Below are 15,000 nucleotides of genomic sequence, written 5' to 3' on the forward strand. Positions count from 1 at the left end.
AGGAGGAGGGTAACGAAAAGGAGGGAGGGGAAGAGAAGGAAGGGAAGTGTGTCGCGCACGCACACCCGCACGCACGCACGTACGCACGCACGCACAAACACACAAACATACAAACACACAAACACACACATACAAACAAACAAACAAACACACAAACACACACAAACACACACAAACACACACACAAACACACACACACACACACACACACACACACACACACACACACACACACACACACATATACATACACATACACACACACACACACACACTACCACCACCACCACCACCACCACCACGAACAACAAAGAAACAAGCACAGACACACCAAAAGAATTCAACACACAGCCCACCCAAATTAAGGGTACAAGTATTGTGATCTTAATTAATATAAGAGTCCAGGTAAGATCCTCAGGTGAAAAGGAGTTCTTGTGGACCTGAATAATATGGAATGGCAAATCCAGCATGATCCCTCCATCCCTTGGTCCAGGAGATACGAAGGGAGGAGGAAGGGGAAGGAGAGAAGGAAGGAAGGATGAATGGGGGGAGAGAGGGAGTGGATGGAGAGAAAAACAGGAAGGAAGGGGGTAAAGGAGGCCTAAGAGAGGAGGGAAGGAAGGAAAGAAGGAAGGGAGGGAGGGGGAGAGAAAGATGAAGAAAGAGAGGAAGAGGGTAGGGACCTAGAACAGTCAAGAGTTAGTAAGAGTGAAGGGGAGGAAAGTAGAGAGATGGTATATACTTATATGAGGGTAAATGAGAATGAGGAGGAATGGGAAAGAAAGGAGATGATGGAATAGATGTGAGTGAGGCAAGAGGGAGAGAACCAAATGAAGAGAAGGTGCAAAAAGAGAGTGAGAGGGAGGGAAAGGGTTTAGTTGGGCTGATGGATAATGCGTACTGTAAGCAAACAGACAAGGCTAATAGATAGACAAATAGACTAATGGCTTGATCAGTAAATGTAGAAACTGATCATGCAAACATCATTAAACTACACAGACAGTGAAGGGAATTAAAAAGAACAGATGACTCACTTGGGGACAGACAGTAACAAGAAGACAGATAAAAGTTGGAGTTAAAGTTCATACCCAGAAGGTTTTATGTCAAAAATTACCTCATTATACCTTCCCATAACCTAAGAATTTGTAACAAAAAGTTACAAGAAGTTTCTAAGACACACACACACAAAAAAAGAAAAAAAGAATGTAAGAAAAAAAAAAGTCATCTCGTGATTCTGAGGCAAGGAGAATATATATTTTTTATGGTTTTACTTGCCTTTGATTAAGTTTGTTTTCCACCCACATTTGAATTTGCCGGAGGCACACTACAGTAATACTTTACAGAATCTTGGAAGTTAGACTGTTACTAATATTTTTTTTTTTATGCTTTTATATTAACCCAATGCTGCTGGGGAAAATGCTGTGCTCATTTAAATTTTTTTGTGAAATGTTTCTGCACATAGATGACTCTGCTAGTGCTTAGCCACAAAGGAGTCAATTAGTAGACCTTGTGACCTTACCTGGTTTCACCTTTCCTTGAATTGGCAGGAAAAACATATTTTTTTACTAATGCTATGAATATCAGTGGTGTTAATTTTATATAATAGACATTATAATTACTATAATGTTTTAAACATTAGTAACAGTAAAATAAGATAATGTAAAATATTTTCGTAAATCAAGGAAAGGGCAAACGGGCGAGACAGCCAGTACTCGTAATTGGCACATTGGTGACTCAGTACAAGTGTAGCCCTCTATGTGTAAAAACAATTAATAAAGTGGGCATGTACGCACATGCCATGCTTGTCGGCACTGGGTTAAAGATGAAGGGGATGTACCAGTGTTTTGGACTTCCTGATGATAAATTGAGGCATTTAGAGGAGGGGAATACGAAGGGTGTGTATATCAGTGTATAATGTATAATAATGCAATTCCAGCTCTGAATATGTAGGGGATTGATCTTTATTGTGGTCATTTTGTGGTAATATTGTTTTATGCAAATCCTGTTGTTTTTAATATCATAATATAAAATTTCTGTTCATATTTAAATCATGGCCTGGTAGTTTTTAAAAGTTGCGTAATTATACCTGTGATGTATCCTCAAGAATATATATATTATTATTACCATGATTTTTTAAACATATAATACATTAGTTTTCTAAGAATGTAACTAATGTTTTCTGAATATGTAACTAATGTGACCTTTACCTTTGCAGCATTTATTGGTGGAGCTGTGGTTGGCCTCCTCTGCGCCATCCTGCTCGTCATGTTCATTGTGTACCGCATGAGGAAGAAGGACGAGGGCTCCTATCCCCTGGATGAGCCCAAGAGGATGCCTCTCACCTCGTCATATTCTCCAAACGACAAGGAGATCTATGCCTAAGCTCGAGTCTTCCGAGGAAGACAGAGAGATAAGACGTAGAGCGAAGGATGAGGGATTTTCACATTTATTTTCATCTTTAGGCCTTATTTTGTACGTTTTAACAAGCTTGGGATATTGACAGAGGAGGAGGGTGAGAGGATGTTCTCTTGCCCCTCGCTCTCTCGTCCTCGCAACCTGCAACATCTTTCGAGGAGAAAGGAAAGAAGGGATGCGGAGAGAAATGCTGCCACCAGCCATCACACCTCTCCCCATTTTATCAAGGGGGGTGCAGTGATGTCTCTCCTGACCTCTGCCATGTAGGGGATGATGAGCTTATGGGAGAAATCTCATATCAGCTTATGTCTTTATATTTTTTTGTTTTGTTTTATTTTTACCTTTTTTTATGATACAAGGAAAAGGGGAAAATCTACATGTGTGAATGTTTTCCTACTTTTTTTCAAGTCCCGGAAGACAGAAAGTATCCTAAAAAGGAACCTAGCAGGTAAATAGGCTTCAGCAGGTTGGTTACATAGGAATTCTGATTGTAAATATTTTCCCATTCCTCCTTCAAAGTTGTGTGTAACATCTAAAATATGTACAGATTTTTTTTTTTTTCTTTTGGCTCTGTAACGTCTTTTTTTTTTAAGAGGCTTTGGTGCAATGTTTTTTTCCTTTTTCGAAACATTTGGTCCTTGAAACGGTGCAAGAGCTAAAAAAAAGAAAAAAAAAAGAAAAAAAAAATATTGCAAAAATAAAACAGGACCAGAGTGAGGAATTGGAACTTATTTTTTCAGTTTTGTGCACAAAAAAAGATAAAGAAAAAAATATCCCTTCAGTTAAGCATTGTATGAATATTGTACTTTTTTTTTTTTTTTTTCTTTGTTAAAAATAACTTGGAGATGTAGTCTGCTCTTGTAAAAAATATGCAACATCATGCTACAAATCCAAGAAAGGTAGATTTTATTACTATTTTTGTTTGGATTCCAGAAAGTTTTAATTTTGCCATATAGACAGAAACTAATGTCTAGTAACCTTTGTGAATTTGTTCTTTTTTATTTTTACTCTTGAACTGAAAGTTGGTTACATCATTTGATGTGAAAGATAATCAAGACTTTACTTTTTTTTTTTAAAGAATGTTTGTATAGACGATGAGAAATATTTGTATTTCCAAAAATAAACTCAAGAAAAATGTGGTGTTGAAAACAATGGTCTGATTAGAACAAAAAAATCCTGCCTTTCTATAGTGATCTTTTCTCCTTATATGTGATGGTTACGACTTTTTGTGTCATATGGAATATGACATGGGGGTCATTAGGGAAGAAAAAAAGATAATTATTTTAGAGCTTTTTTCATACTCTTTTAAGAATTGATAAAAAAAATAATAAACGTCACTGTTCAATCTTCATAATCAGCACAGTAGTTAAATTTAGGTCGGTTGCTTGTAGTGTGAGAGCACAAATGGAGGTGCAAAGGACTCGGGTACTTTATACAGATGAGGGATTGCCTTGGTAAGTCCATCTTAGGAATAGGCTTCTCCTTGGCTGTAAGCTGTCTGCATTGGGCCTGGGCAAACTTCACTCTCCATTTTACACACAGGTTCTTTGGGGTTTGCTTAACAGAGAAAAAAAGAGAAAATGAAAAAACGTGAAGTTATATTGGAGTTCACATTTATAAGATTATTTTTTTAGTTCTGACAGAAGCTGATTATGATGATGCTCATTGGTGTTTTGATTTCTTTTCTTTTTTTTCCTTTTTTGTAAGTGAATAATAATATCACATCTGATGACAAATTATTCATTGAAGTGCTAGGCAGTGATGAGTGTACATGGTGAAGGAACGTAGAATCTTGCAATTAAAACATCATACTTTTCATAGGATTTCTGACACTGAAACTTCAAAATGGCAATGAATATTATACTACATCCAGGCAGTTTGTACTTCACCTGCACATCATCAGTGATCAAATCTTTTTGAAAAAAGAAAAATCAATGTATGTGTGCTTGTATAAGCTGTGCACCAAACTGAAGAATTATTTTTTTGATGTGTGGGTTACAATTGTGTAGTATGTATTATATTTTTTAATATTTAAGGTTGGAGGAATTATCATTTAATCAAATTATTTTATGGATATAATGAGAAGGGACTACACAGCTAGAGTAGACAACGGTGACAGTGAGGATTACCGTCGGAGACCTAGAGTAATGCATTTATACTGTGGTAACAGTTGCAGACCCACCCTATCATTTTCAGACAGCCAGCATGTGGGGCAGGGTGTTCTGATGTGAACTTTTGACAGTTCCATCAAAATCCAACATCAGTTTTTGTGAGGAATAATTAACAATGATGAATTAATCCAGGAAGAGCTTTTTTTTTTTGCAACTAGTAACCATAAATGTGATGAACAGTAAAAAAAAAAAGAACAAAAAAAAAGTTGTATTTGTAGTTCTTTGAGAAAGAAAACTTGCTCACCTTAGAGAAATAGGGAATGAAGGTAAAAAAAATAATAATAAAAGAAAAGAAAATGAATGAAGGGAAAAAGAAAAGAAAATATCGGTTGTATTTCTGATATAAAATTATAAAAAAACAACATCTAAGTAACTTGAACCAGTAGATAAAAGATGATATGTAATTGGCAAATCCCAGTTGACAAATTGCACTGTGCAAGGAAAAGCTCCTGGGCCAAGACTTGTACTCACGCTCACACACAATCTATTTTATCACTTTTATAATAAGTTGTCCCCTTGGTTACCAGTATATATACCAAGCTACATACCCTGTGCATGTGTATATACTGCGTCTGCCTAAGATTCATTGTATGTATACTCTTGACTAACCAATTAACTAGCAGTCACATTATCATTACGTTGTACTGCACAACTTTTTTAATATGTCTATTCCAGTCCAATCCGAACCTCTAGATTTAGCCAGGGCTTTACCGGGGGAGAGTTTTTTCATAAATAAAGTGTGCCAAGAGTTCATAGTATATGGTCTCCTCTTTATGCATATTATTTAAGATTTTTTCCAATTAATCTGTTTTTATTGCTAATCTTTATTGTTTTTAAGCTTCTGGATTCTTAGGGTTAATAGCCAGTCAAAAAGGTGAATTAATTGTCAGGACGGATAACTTTAATTGATTGTAATTTGTGGCGCTATGGGATTAGGTTGATGTCATGGTGATTAAAAACAAAATTATATTTATAGAAACCAGAAGCTCTCAGGAAGTATAATATTCAAGTTCATAATAACTGAAATTCTTTATATATATATATATACATATAAATATATATATATAATTTTTTTTTTTTATTTGGTATCATCACTGAGGGCTTTGTTTTTCTTCTTCTTCTTATCCCAATTTGTCAGAGAAAGAGTTTAAACCAATCACCGATTCCTTCAGTGTTCTCACCTTTAAATATCCAACATAGAGAATCTGTCAGTTTTTCTTTTTTCTTCTTCTTTTTTTCCTTTTTTGTTTTATTTTTTTTGTTGTTTGTTTGGTTGGACCATTTCATCTTTCCTCCCCATCTCCCCCAACACCCTGGAAATAGAAGAATGTTTCACAAATTCACCTTAGAAGAGAAATAAAAATTAAAGAAGTAAGGAAAAAGAAAAAAAAGGAAGAAAACTTGGCAGGATTCTATTATATCCAAACTGTTATGTGTACAAAGATGGTGAGATAGACCAATAAACGAACAGCGCATCCCCTGCAGGTCACTGTAAGGATCACACTGTCCTTCCATGCATGTCACAGGGCAGGATGCTGCAGAGGTAGTAGCCCTTGCCAGTGACTTACAGCTTGCATGGACATAAGTGATCCTGTCAGAGAGATTGTTAACTGGGGACCTGCAGCCGTGACTCACTCAGCTCCACAAGCACCTGTTTTAGGTTTAGCTCTTTTTGAAGTGTAATGAAATCATTCTTATGTTTTCGTACAATTAATGGTATTGTAATTATGATTATTATGGTTATTATGATTATTATTATTATTATCACTGTTATTATAATTATTATTACTTCTGCTGTGAAAACACCAGTTTTAATCATCATTGTGTACACAGGTGGGCGTAGTTCTCTTTTTGTATTTTGCATTAACTGTAGACAATTGTATGTATCCATTTTGTATTGAAATTTTGTATAAAGGAATGTTACCATTAACATGTGCATAACTGGTGGAGGTTGGTACAATTTCAGTAGCCAATATTTGATTATCAATTGGTGGAAGAGAAAAACCCCATGGCAGAGAAAAATGATCAAGCTTACAGGACACAGGAAGTGTTCATCATGGTGTTGTATTGCTGAGGGAGTCGTCTTGCAGTTGTGTCAGCCAACTTTGGCATTCAGTGGCTCAAAAAAAAAAAAAAAAAAAAAAAAAAGGTAAAAGGAAAGAAAGAGACTAATTTGGTCACACAGTTAGATTTGCATTACAATTTTTTCCCTTTAATTATATCCCCATTTATTGTGAATCACATTAGAGAATTTTATGCGTGTGATGAGAAAAAAAGAAAGGAGGAAGCCCATGTTGGCTGACTCAGCTTGCAAATGTGTATAGTATTTTGTAAAACAAGAGCGTGGGTCACAATGACGTGTCGTCCCCAGTCAAAACTCATCATATTTACAGCAGGTGACCACTTTGTGTGAGGGGCCCACCACGTCCTGTGCACTTTAACTATATGACAGTTTAAGAGAGAAAGGAGAAAATTAATGAAAATAATTTTTAAAAATATTACACAATTTTAAGTATCACATAGCAACTGGCTGTTTTGCTAATGGAATTGACCAATAAAAAAGTAAAGTCAGATATGTGAAAAGTTTGAGATTGTATTTTCTAAAGTACAGGATGCATGTGCCCGCCACCCCATGTGAGATCCTGCTCCCAATGTCATATTGTAAACTGTATATTAACGTTCATACTGATATCCTTTCCTAGACTGTTCATCTATACGGGATCCTTTTGTACTTGTATGACTGACAACCTTAGAATAACACGTGTTCAGTAAGTAGTCCTTGGAAAATAAATCATTTATGGAATATTTGTGTTTTATTATCCAAATGAAGTTGTCTGTAACGTGGTAATTACATGAATAAAAAGATGTTTTCTTACAGGATTCCTGGATATATGATTGATTAGTTAAAGTATAGTGTTCACAATTATGGATGCAACAGAAGGTATCTCACTAAAACACACAACTTCAAGGCCAAACATCATTAACCTTCATTCCTTTTTACTTTACACAATTGTTATCTTTTGAAAAAAAGGGGAAAAAATATATATCTATATTTCATCAGATACATCTTTCCAAAAACAAGAAAAACCATGGTGCACTTCTAACCACAATCTTGATTTCATTCCTGAAGTAGTAACAGAAGTCATTCCAGAAAAATCTATTTAGAAAAGAGCTTAAATTAATTGGAATTATAATACTATGAAGCTGTGCCAAAATTCAATAATTTTATGAATGCAATCAGTCAGTCAGTCAGTCAGTCTTGTCTGTCTCCCTATCTTTTTCCGTGAGACTCACCAGGATGGCAACACTTCCACTCCCTGGCTGGTACTTGAAACATCTTGTGATTGCAGTCACCATGGAACTTGAATGTTTATGTTGATAAGAGTCCTTTGGAAGGCAGCACCAGGTATATTTTCCACATACTGGATCATTGAAATAATAAAATCAAGTTTATAATCTTTATTTGCTAATATTTTTCATACTGAAATCACACAATGAATAATATATACATATATATGAATCATAATAATCATAAGAAAACTGATTTTATCTATATAAAATAAAAATAACTGAAAAATTAACAGTAAAAATAAATGATGCTATTGATTTATATCAATGATATTGCAAATAACTGGTAAAAAAAATTATGAAAGTAATAATAAAACATTACTGTCTGATATTACTACTATGATAACAGTGATAATTATCATAATAAGAACAATAACAAATGCAAAGCAAAAATAAAGTTTTAGTCATTATTACAATCATATAAATATATAAATATACAAATATACAAATATTTTATCTTTCTTTTTCTTTTGCAAATATATCACAGTCAGACCTTTTTTTTTTTTTTTTTTTCCCTTTTCTTTCCAATCACTAATTTTCTTCCTCTCTCTGACTACCAATTTATTCCTTTCTGAATAATTTTCTCTAGCTTTATCATTGGCATTGTTTAATTTTATAAAATTCTGTCTTTAGCTCCACAACTCAATATTTTTTTGTTTCCAATTTTACTTTCTCCCTCACTCACTATCAGTTTATCCAACTGTACCTAACACAAGTTATTTCTGACCCTCCCATGCCCCTTCACCACCCTGTCTAGCTGCTCCTCAAACTTCTGACTGGAGAATTCCCGGAGGACCCTATCCCGTCCCTTAGCCCCCATGTCCTTCGCCTCCTTGGAATCCCTGGCCAACACCCCCATGGCCCTGGCAAAACCTCCTGCCTCTCCTGGAGGGAGGAGGAACCCTGTAACCCCGTGCACAACTGTCTCCCGAGGCCCTCCTCCAGCAGCTGCTAGCACAGGGGTCCCTAAGGCCATTGCCTCGAGAGGGACAATGCCAAAGTGCTCAGCTTCTGGTGTATACAGTAGTCCCCTTGCTACTCGCAGCAGGACAGCCTTCTGGGGCTCTGGGGGTGACCGTAGGAATACCACTCGATCAGAGATGCCAAGGCGGGAGGCATGTGACTCAAGCTCTTCCAGATGCTGGACATTTTCCTGAACACGGTGATCATAACCACCCGCTACTACAAGGAGAATCCTTGAGGATACATTAGGGTCGAGGGGAAGGAGGTCTGAGAGGGAAGGCAGGATATCTCCTTTCTGATCTTGTGGGTCTTGGCCACTGTCACCTAGGTCCCCCTCAAGTAAGACCTTGAGTGCCTCAAGGGCCAGTGGTAGGTTCTTCTTCCTCTCAAAGCGGTTGAGGGAGAGAAAGAGGATGGGTTCTGAGGGAAGCTGGGGCAGGATGCTGTCCAGTCCCACATCCTCAAGAGAAAGGGACTCAAAGGGTGTGAACTTCTCAAAGTCAAGGGATGGGTAGACCACCTGGGGTGTTACCTGCAACACAAGAAAATAAAGGATATTTAATTTTCAAAAAGGGAAGAGAGGAAGGGAGGCATGACATACAGAGAAGACATATGAAAAGAGAGAGAAAAATAGAGAAGCACATATATCTATATACTCACAAAGCAAAATACCCCTAAATATGATCAGAGTTTATTAACGGTGCTTAAAAGAATTCTTGGTCAGAACACGTGTGACAAAGAAGTCGAGGAACTACATCTAGATATAGAAAACAACAAAAGATTACCTTAAGTGATTTAAAAGTCTCCTTGAAGACTCCAGCTGTAAAATGGCTGTTGACGAGGATGCAATCAGCCTGTCCAGTTGTCCACTCCTCCACCTTGTCTAGGATGAAGCGGTATGATTTCCTTAAACGGGAGGACTTCGGGCTCTCCTTTTTCTTCCAGTCTTCATCTTCTTTGTCCTGATCCTTCTTTTCATTGTTCTTCTCTTCTTTCGTGCCTTCTGTGTCTTCAATCTGTCTCTTTCTTATTCCTGTCTCCTCCTCCTCTATTTCCTTCTCCCCCACCTCCTTCTCCCCCACCTCCTTCTCCCCCACCTCCTCCTTGGCCATTCTCCTGGCCATCCTGCCTACTCTCTCCTCACCCCCCATTGCTAAGAGCAGGTCAGGGAAGTGGCAGTAGAAGACAACCTTAGTCTGTCTCTTAAGCCTGAGAAAGGGGATGCAGGCTGCCACCTGGTCCACGAAGGCCACCTCATACTCTAGCTTGCTAAAAAGCACCAGATAGAGTGCCAAGTAGATCATCCTTATGTAGGCCCAAAGAGCATAGAGCTTGCCAAAGGTTGACCGAGGTAGCCAGTCACCTGCACAATGGACCTCTAGTTGGCCATCAACAGTCTCTGGGAAGCAATGACTGTGATCATGGTGGCTGGTGAACACAGTGACCTGGTGACCTTTGCGTTTGAGGGCTAAAGCTGCATCGACAATGAGGCGTTCTGCACCACCGATGCCCAGGTCTGGGTGGAGGAACACCACACGCACCATGGCTGGGGAAAGAGGAAAAGACAAATAAATAAATAAGAAAGAGAGAATGTCATAAGAAACTTGATCACAGAAAACAAAAAATAAACAAGAGACCCAAAGAAAATGATTAGGAAATATAAATGTTAAGAGTTATTGTGTACTTGAAATATGGCTTGCATGTGGCTTCCTGGTGATATGTGTTAGCCTGTTCATGTGTTTGAAGTCTTCAAAGTAAAGAGTACATGAAAGAATTGAGGACACTAAAACAACACATAAAATGACACTCTATGATGAGCTGTATGTCATTAGCTAACCATCTCCCTCCATCATTTGACTGTTTCTGTTGAAAATGTTTTCATAGTGAATTACATCAATTATTGGTCTGTTTACTTACCCTACCTATTAATGAATCATTCAAAATACATTACATATGAAAAATATTGTGACTACTGCATGGGGTAAAAGTATTACCAATATAAGATTAGAATTTATCACTATCCCTAAAGTATCAATTAGATGTAAAATTATAATATTTATCTATCAACTGAGTCACTGGAATGGTTCTTTTTGCATTTCATTTCATCCAACAAACCAAACCACTGATCATATAGTTTTATTGCACAGTACACATTTTCTTTTCATATATAACATTAGCATTGCAGATAAAAAGTAATAGTCAAAATAGCAAAGAAATATATGCAAACTTCAAATGACTTTTGTTGGAAAAAAACATTCATATGCAAACAAACTATTGTCTCTTACTTTGAAAATATGTGAGAAATGGACATGCAAATTTTTGCTTTCTTGGGCGGAAAGTATTACCTTACTTGGAAACCATGTACCTAAAAACTAAAAGGAAATTTCAAAATTGGAAAACAAAGATTTTTTTTCATGTCCTCTTGTGTAATGTCAAGTTATTCTCCCTCATTATAATAATAATAATAATAATAATAATAATAATAATAATAATAATAATAATAATAATACAAAAACAGAGGGAGAGAGAGAGAGAGAGAGAGAGAGAGAGAGAGAGAGAGAGAGAGAGAGAGAGAGAGAGAGAGAGAGAGAGAGAGAGAGAGAGAGAGAGAGAGAGAGAGAGAGAGAGAGAGAGAGAGAGAGAGAGAGGAGGAAGGAGGAGGAAGAGGAGGAAGAGGAAAAAGAAGAAAAAGAATAAAAAGAATAAAAAGAATAAAAAGAATAAAAAGAGGAATAAAAAGAATAAAAAGAGGAATAAAAAGAAAAAGAAAAAGAAGCAGAGGAAGAAAAAAATGCAAGTCAAAGAACTATAGCTAAAAAAAATTGTAATTGTTTGGTCTACAAATATACCCACACAATCTCAATGCGTCATCTATTTGGGGGTGGAAAACCAGATACCTATAACCTTATCACTAGACAGTCCCTTGATCTATGCTAAAACATGGTACATACTACACAGTATATCAGTCCATGGCCACACTATAATTTACCACATCATATCCCATACCAAAGCTATAGTCTCTAAATATAAGCCACTCTTTTAATATAATTAAACAATCCTAAACAGTAACAGAGCAGGTGAAAAAGAAACATAGTACCTGGAAGTATACTTACTCTATAAGCAAAATATGTAATACACTGGTTAACACCTTGCATTCCATGATAAAAGTCACAGAAATACACATTATCAGGGTAATATTTTTCATGCCCTCAGCTCTCAAATTTTCCATCCCCTATTACCCAATTTTACCCCTTCATTTTGCATTTGCTCTTTGTGACTCTGAAGTGAGCGTGTGAACAGGCTCCTGAATGAAAGAAAAGTGTCAGTAAAGTAACCCAAAAATTGTGTTAACAAGGAATATCCCTCAGTAGCAAATGACCGATTTATTTAAAGGGTCAGCCAGATTTGAAAATTTTTAAAGGGGCCCTAAAAATTAATTGTGATAAAAAAAAAAAAAAATTGTAAAAATATCAATTCTGGACTATAACTGTAGCAGTATTAATGTAAAATATGTAGCCTGATGTTCTGGCTAAATCTGAGCTAATATAGTACAGAGATTACATAGTCCCACAGTAGGGGTTTTGGATTTAATTTCCCAAAATTTTACAAAATTATTACCTATGAGGAAGGGAAATGCAGGGTAAAACTTTGAGATGGGTTAAAGGGAATTTTTAAAAAAACTGTTTAGTTTAGAGTACAATGGGGAAAAATTGGGAAAAAAAATCCAAAATTTTTCTAAATTTTAAAAATACAGAGCAAGAGCCAACACCATATTTGCACAAAAGGCTTTTACTGTGTATTTTCCCCAAATTTTTTTTTTTTTTTTTTTAAACGCCCTTTTCCCCCAAGGACGGGTTTGGGGGACATGGATTTTAGGGTTTTTTTGGCGATTTTGAGCGGTTTGGGTTTTCCGTTTCCTTCCCCCGGTGTTTTTATCGAGTCACCTCTTATTTTTCCCCGGGTTTGGGGCTGGCTGACTTTGGGGGGCTTTCCCCCGCGGTAGGTAGGGCCCAAACGAGGTGAAGTTCCCTTTCCCCGGGAACCAAAGCCCGGCCGGTTTAACCAACCCCCGTGTGAATATGCCCGTAGTAAAAACCTTTTCCCCAAAAAACCCACTTCTAGTTCCCGAAGCCTAATTTTTTACAAACTTGGGGAAAAGAAACCAAGAAATTTTTTCCTTTCAAAATTGGGTGTCCAGTTTCAAAGGGGATATGAAAATTTCCCCCCTTTAGGGGGAAATGTTTGTGAGTGGTTTTGAGCCCGCCTCAAGACTGTCAAAGACGGCAATTGGTTTGAGGGTTGGGGTTTGGCCAGCGCTTTTTTCCATTTGGGGAAGGAACTTCCACCTTGATTTCTACCTCGGCCCCCCGGGTGGGCAAGGGCCGCCCTCCGTTCCGGGGGCCCCCCGGGGGTTAGATGGGTTTGGGGGCCAAAAAAAGGTCCCGCCCCCGTTTTGCCGCCTGCCGGTGCCCCTAAAAAATGGGGCTTGGGGGGGGGAAAAAAACCCCCCGCCCCCCAAAAAAACCCTCTTTCACTTTGCCCCCCTGTCTTTCCCTCCCCCCTTTTTCCCCCCGGGGGGGGGCCCAAAAGGGCCCCAGCTATAGATACCCCCCCCTTTGTAATCCTGCCTTGGGAGACCCCAAAAAAATTTAAAAAATGATAAAATTAATTGTTGTAAAATTTCGAAATATTTTTTTCTGTCTTTTCGTCCATGGTTTTTCCTTTCCCCAAAAAAGGGCGTTGCCCGTTTTTTTCCCTTTCACTTGGGGGAAATATCTAGGAAAATCCTATCCCATGGCGTTAAAAAAAAACTGCTGCCCCCAAAGGGGGGGAGTGTTCGCCTCTTTTCTTTTTGTTTCCCCTTGCTTTAAAATTTTTTCCCCTGGCTTGGGCCCTGGCCCCTTGGGGGATTTTAAAAAAAAATAGCCTCTGTCGGCTGCTTGTTTTCGCCCTCTCCTTCCTGAAAAGTGAATGGGTTTATAAACGGGGGGAAAAGGGGGGATGGGGAAGTTGTGGGGGTTTCCGTTTCCGGAACTCTCCCCGTTTTTCCCCCAAAACTCCCCTCTTCGAGTTTTCCCTTTTCTGTTTTTCTTGCTCCCAAGCCCTTGCCCCTCCCCTCTTTAAATTTAAAAGGCCAAAATTTCTAAAAGTAAAAATTAGTTTAAAACCGGGTTTTCCCCTCCAAAAAACTTCAAAAAACTCTGTTTGGAGCTCAAAAAAAGGTGAAGTTTTCCCACCCTAAAGCGGGCCACACCTTTTGCTAAGTATCTGCCCAGGAAAAATCAAGGGAAATATGAGTAAAAGACACATGGCTAGAATCAAATGGACATGGAACTAGTTCTACATTGAGCCTATGGTCATTTTTATCTAATTTCTCCAACACGTGCCAGACCATAATTCACTGATAAAAAAGAAGAAGAAGAAGAAGAAGAAAAAGAAATATGATGAGAGCTACACAACTTTCTTTTAGTGAAAAAAAGAAACAACACTATACAGATCTAAGAAAATCACAATGCATAATTTGAATGCAGCACATACACGATTTTCTAGTACTGAGAATTACTTTTTATACTCCCTTTTAATCATCTTTTAAAAAAGCATATAGAGGGGTGCTAGATGCACTAAAATAAGTATTTAGGTTTGCTTGTAAACATTTCTGTGAAAAATATGAGCCTCAGACATGAACCTACCGTTAAAAGAAGAGACTCTGGCAATCTTAGCTATTGTATTAGGTTTAAAGTATCATACTGACAGTATCACTGTGATATTAGGCTCTCTATAAGGATATTAGTATCAAGCTTACAGTATGAAATATCATTAAAAGTAAAGGCAACCAATACTGCCTGTTTGTAAAGCTAACAGTGCAAACATTATTTGTTTGAAAAAAGACTGTTTTACAGGGGAGTTTTGGGTTTAAAAAAACAAAAAAAAGGAAAAAAGCAATTTTTCAAACATCAAAAATTTTTAGTGCAATTTCCCGTTTCTGCTGTCTTGGTTTACAGCATAATGAAAGGTTTTGAATAACTTTAAATTTTTTAATATTTTAAAAAATAAATTTAAAAGGGGTTATATATTTTGAAAGATAACGTCATAAATGAAAAAG

General features: G+C 37.2%; 2 protein-coding genes across 2 annotated transcripts in view; one reads left to right on the forward strand and one right to left on the reverse strand.

Annotated features, from left to right (window-relative positions):
* Positions 1-7,389, forward strand: part of LOC119598648 (syndecan-like) — a gene marked incomplete at its 5' end in the record, with an annotated part of 92,334 nt that extends 84,945 nt beyond the window's left edge. The window contains 1 exon segment of the mRNA XM_037948347.1: positions 2,216-7,389. Within this exon segment, the coding sequence (XP_037804275.1) occupies positions 2,216-2,382 (167 nt within the window).
* A 1,007-nt stretch (positions 7,390-8,396) lies between these two features.
* LOC119598532 (alpha-1,3/1,6-mannosyltransferase ALG2-like) overlaps positions 8,397-15,000 on the reverse strand; it is a 72,423-nt gene continuing 65,819 nt past the window's right edge. The window contains 3 exon segments of the mRNA XM_037948156.1: positions 8,397-8,670; positions 8,673-9,429; positions 9,683-10,443. Coding sequence (XP_037804084.1) covers positions 8,651-8,670; positions 8,673-9,429; positions 9,683-10,443 — 1,538 coding nt within the window. The 3' untranslated portion in view covers positions 8,397-8,650.

Source organism: Penaeus monodon, chromosome 41 (assembly GCF_015228065.2).
Source record: "Penaeus monodon isolate SGIC_2016 chromosome 41, NSTDA_Pmon_1, whole genome shotgun sequence".
NCBI lineage: Eukaryota > Metazoa > Arthropoda > Malacostraca > Decapoda > Penaeidae > Penaeus > Penaeus monodon.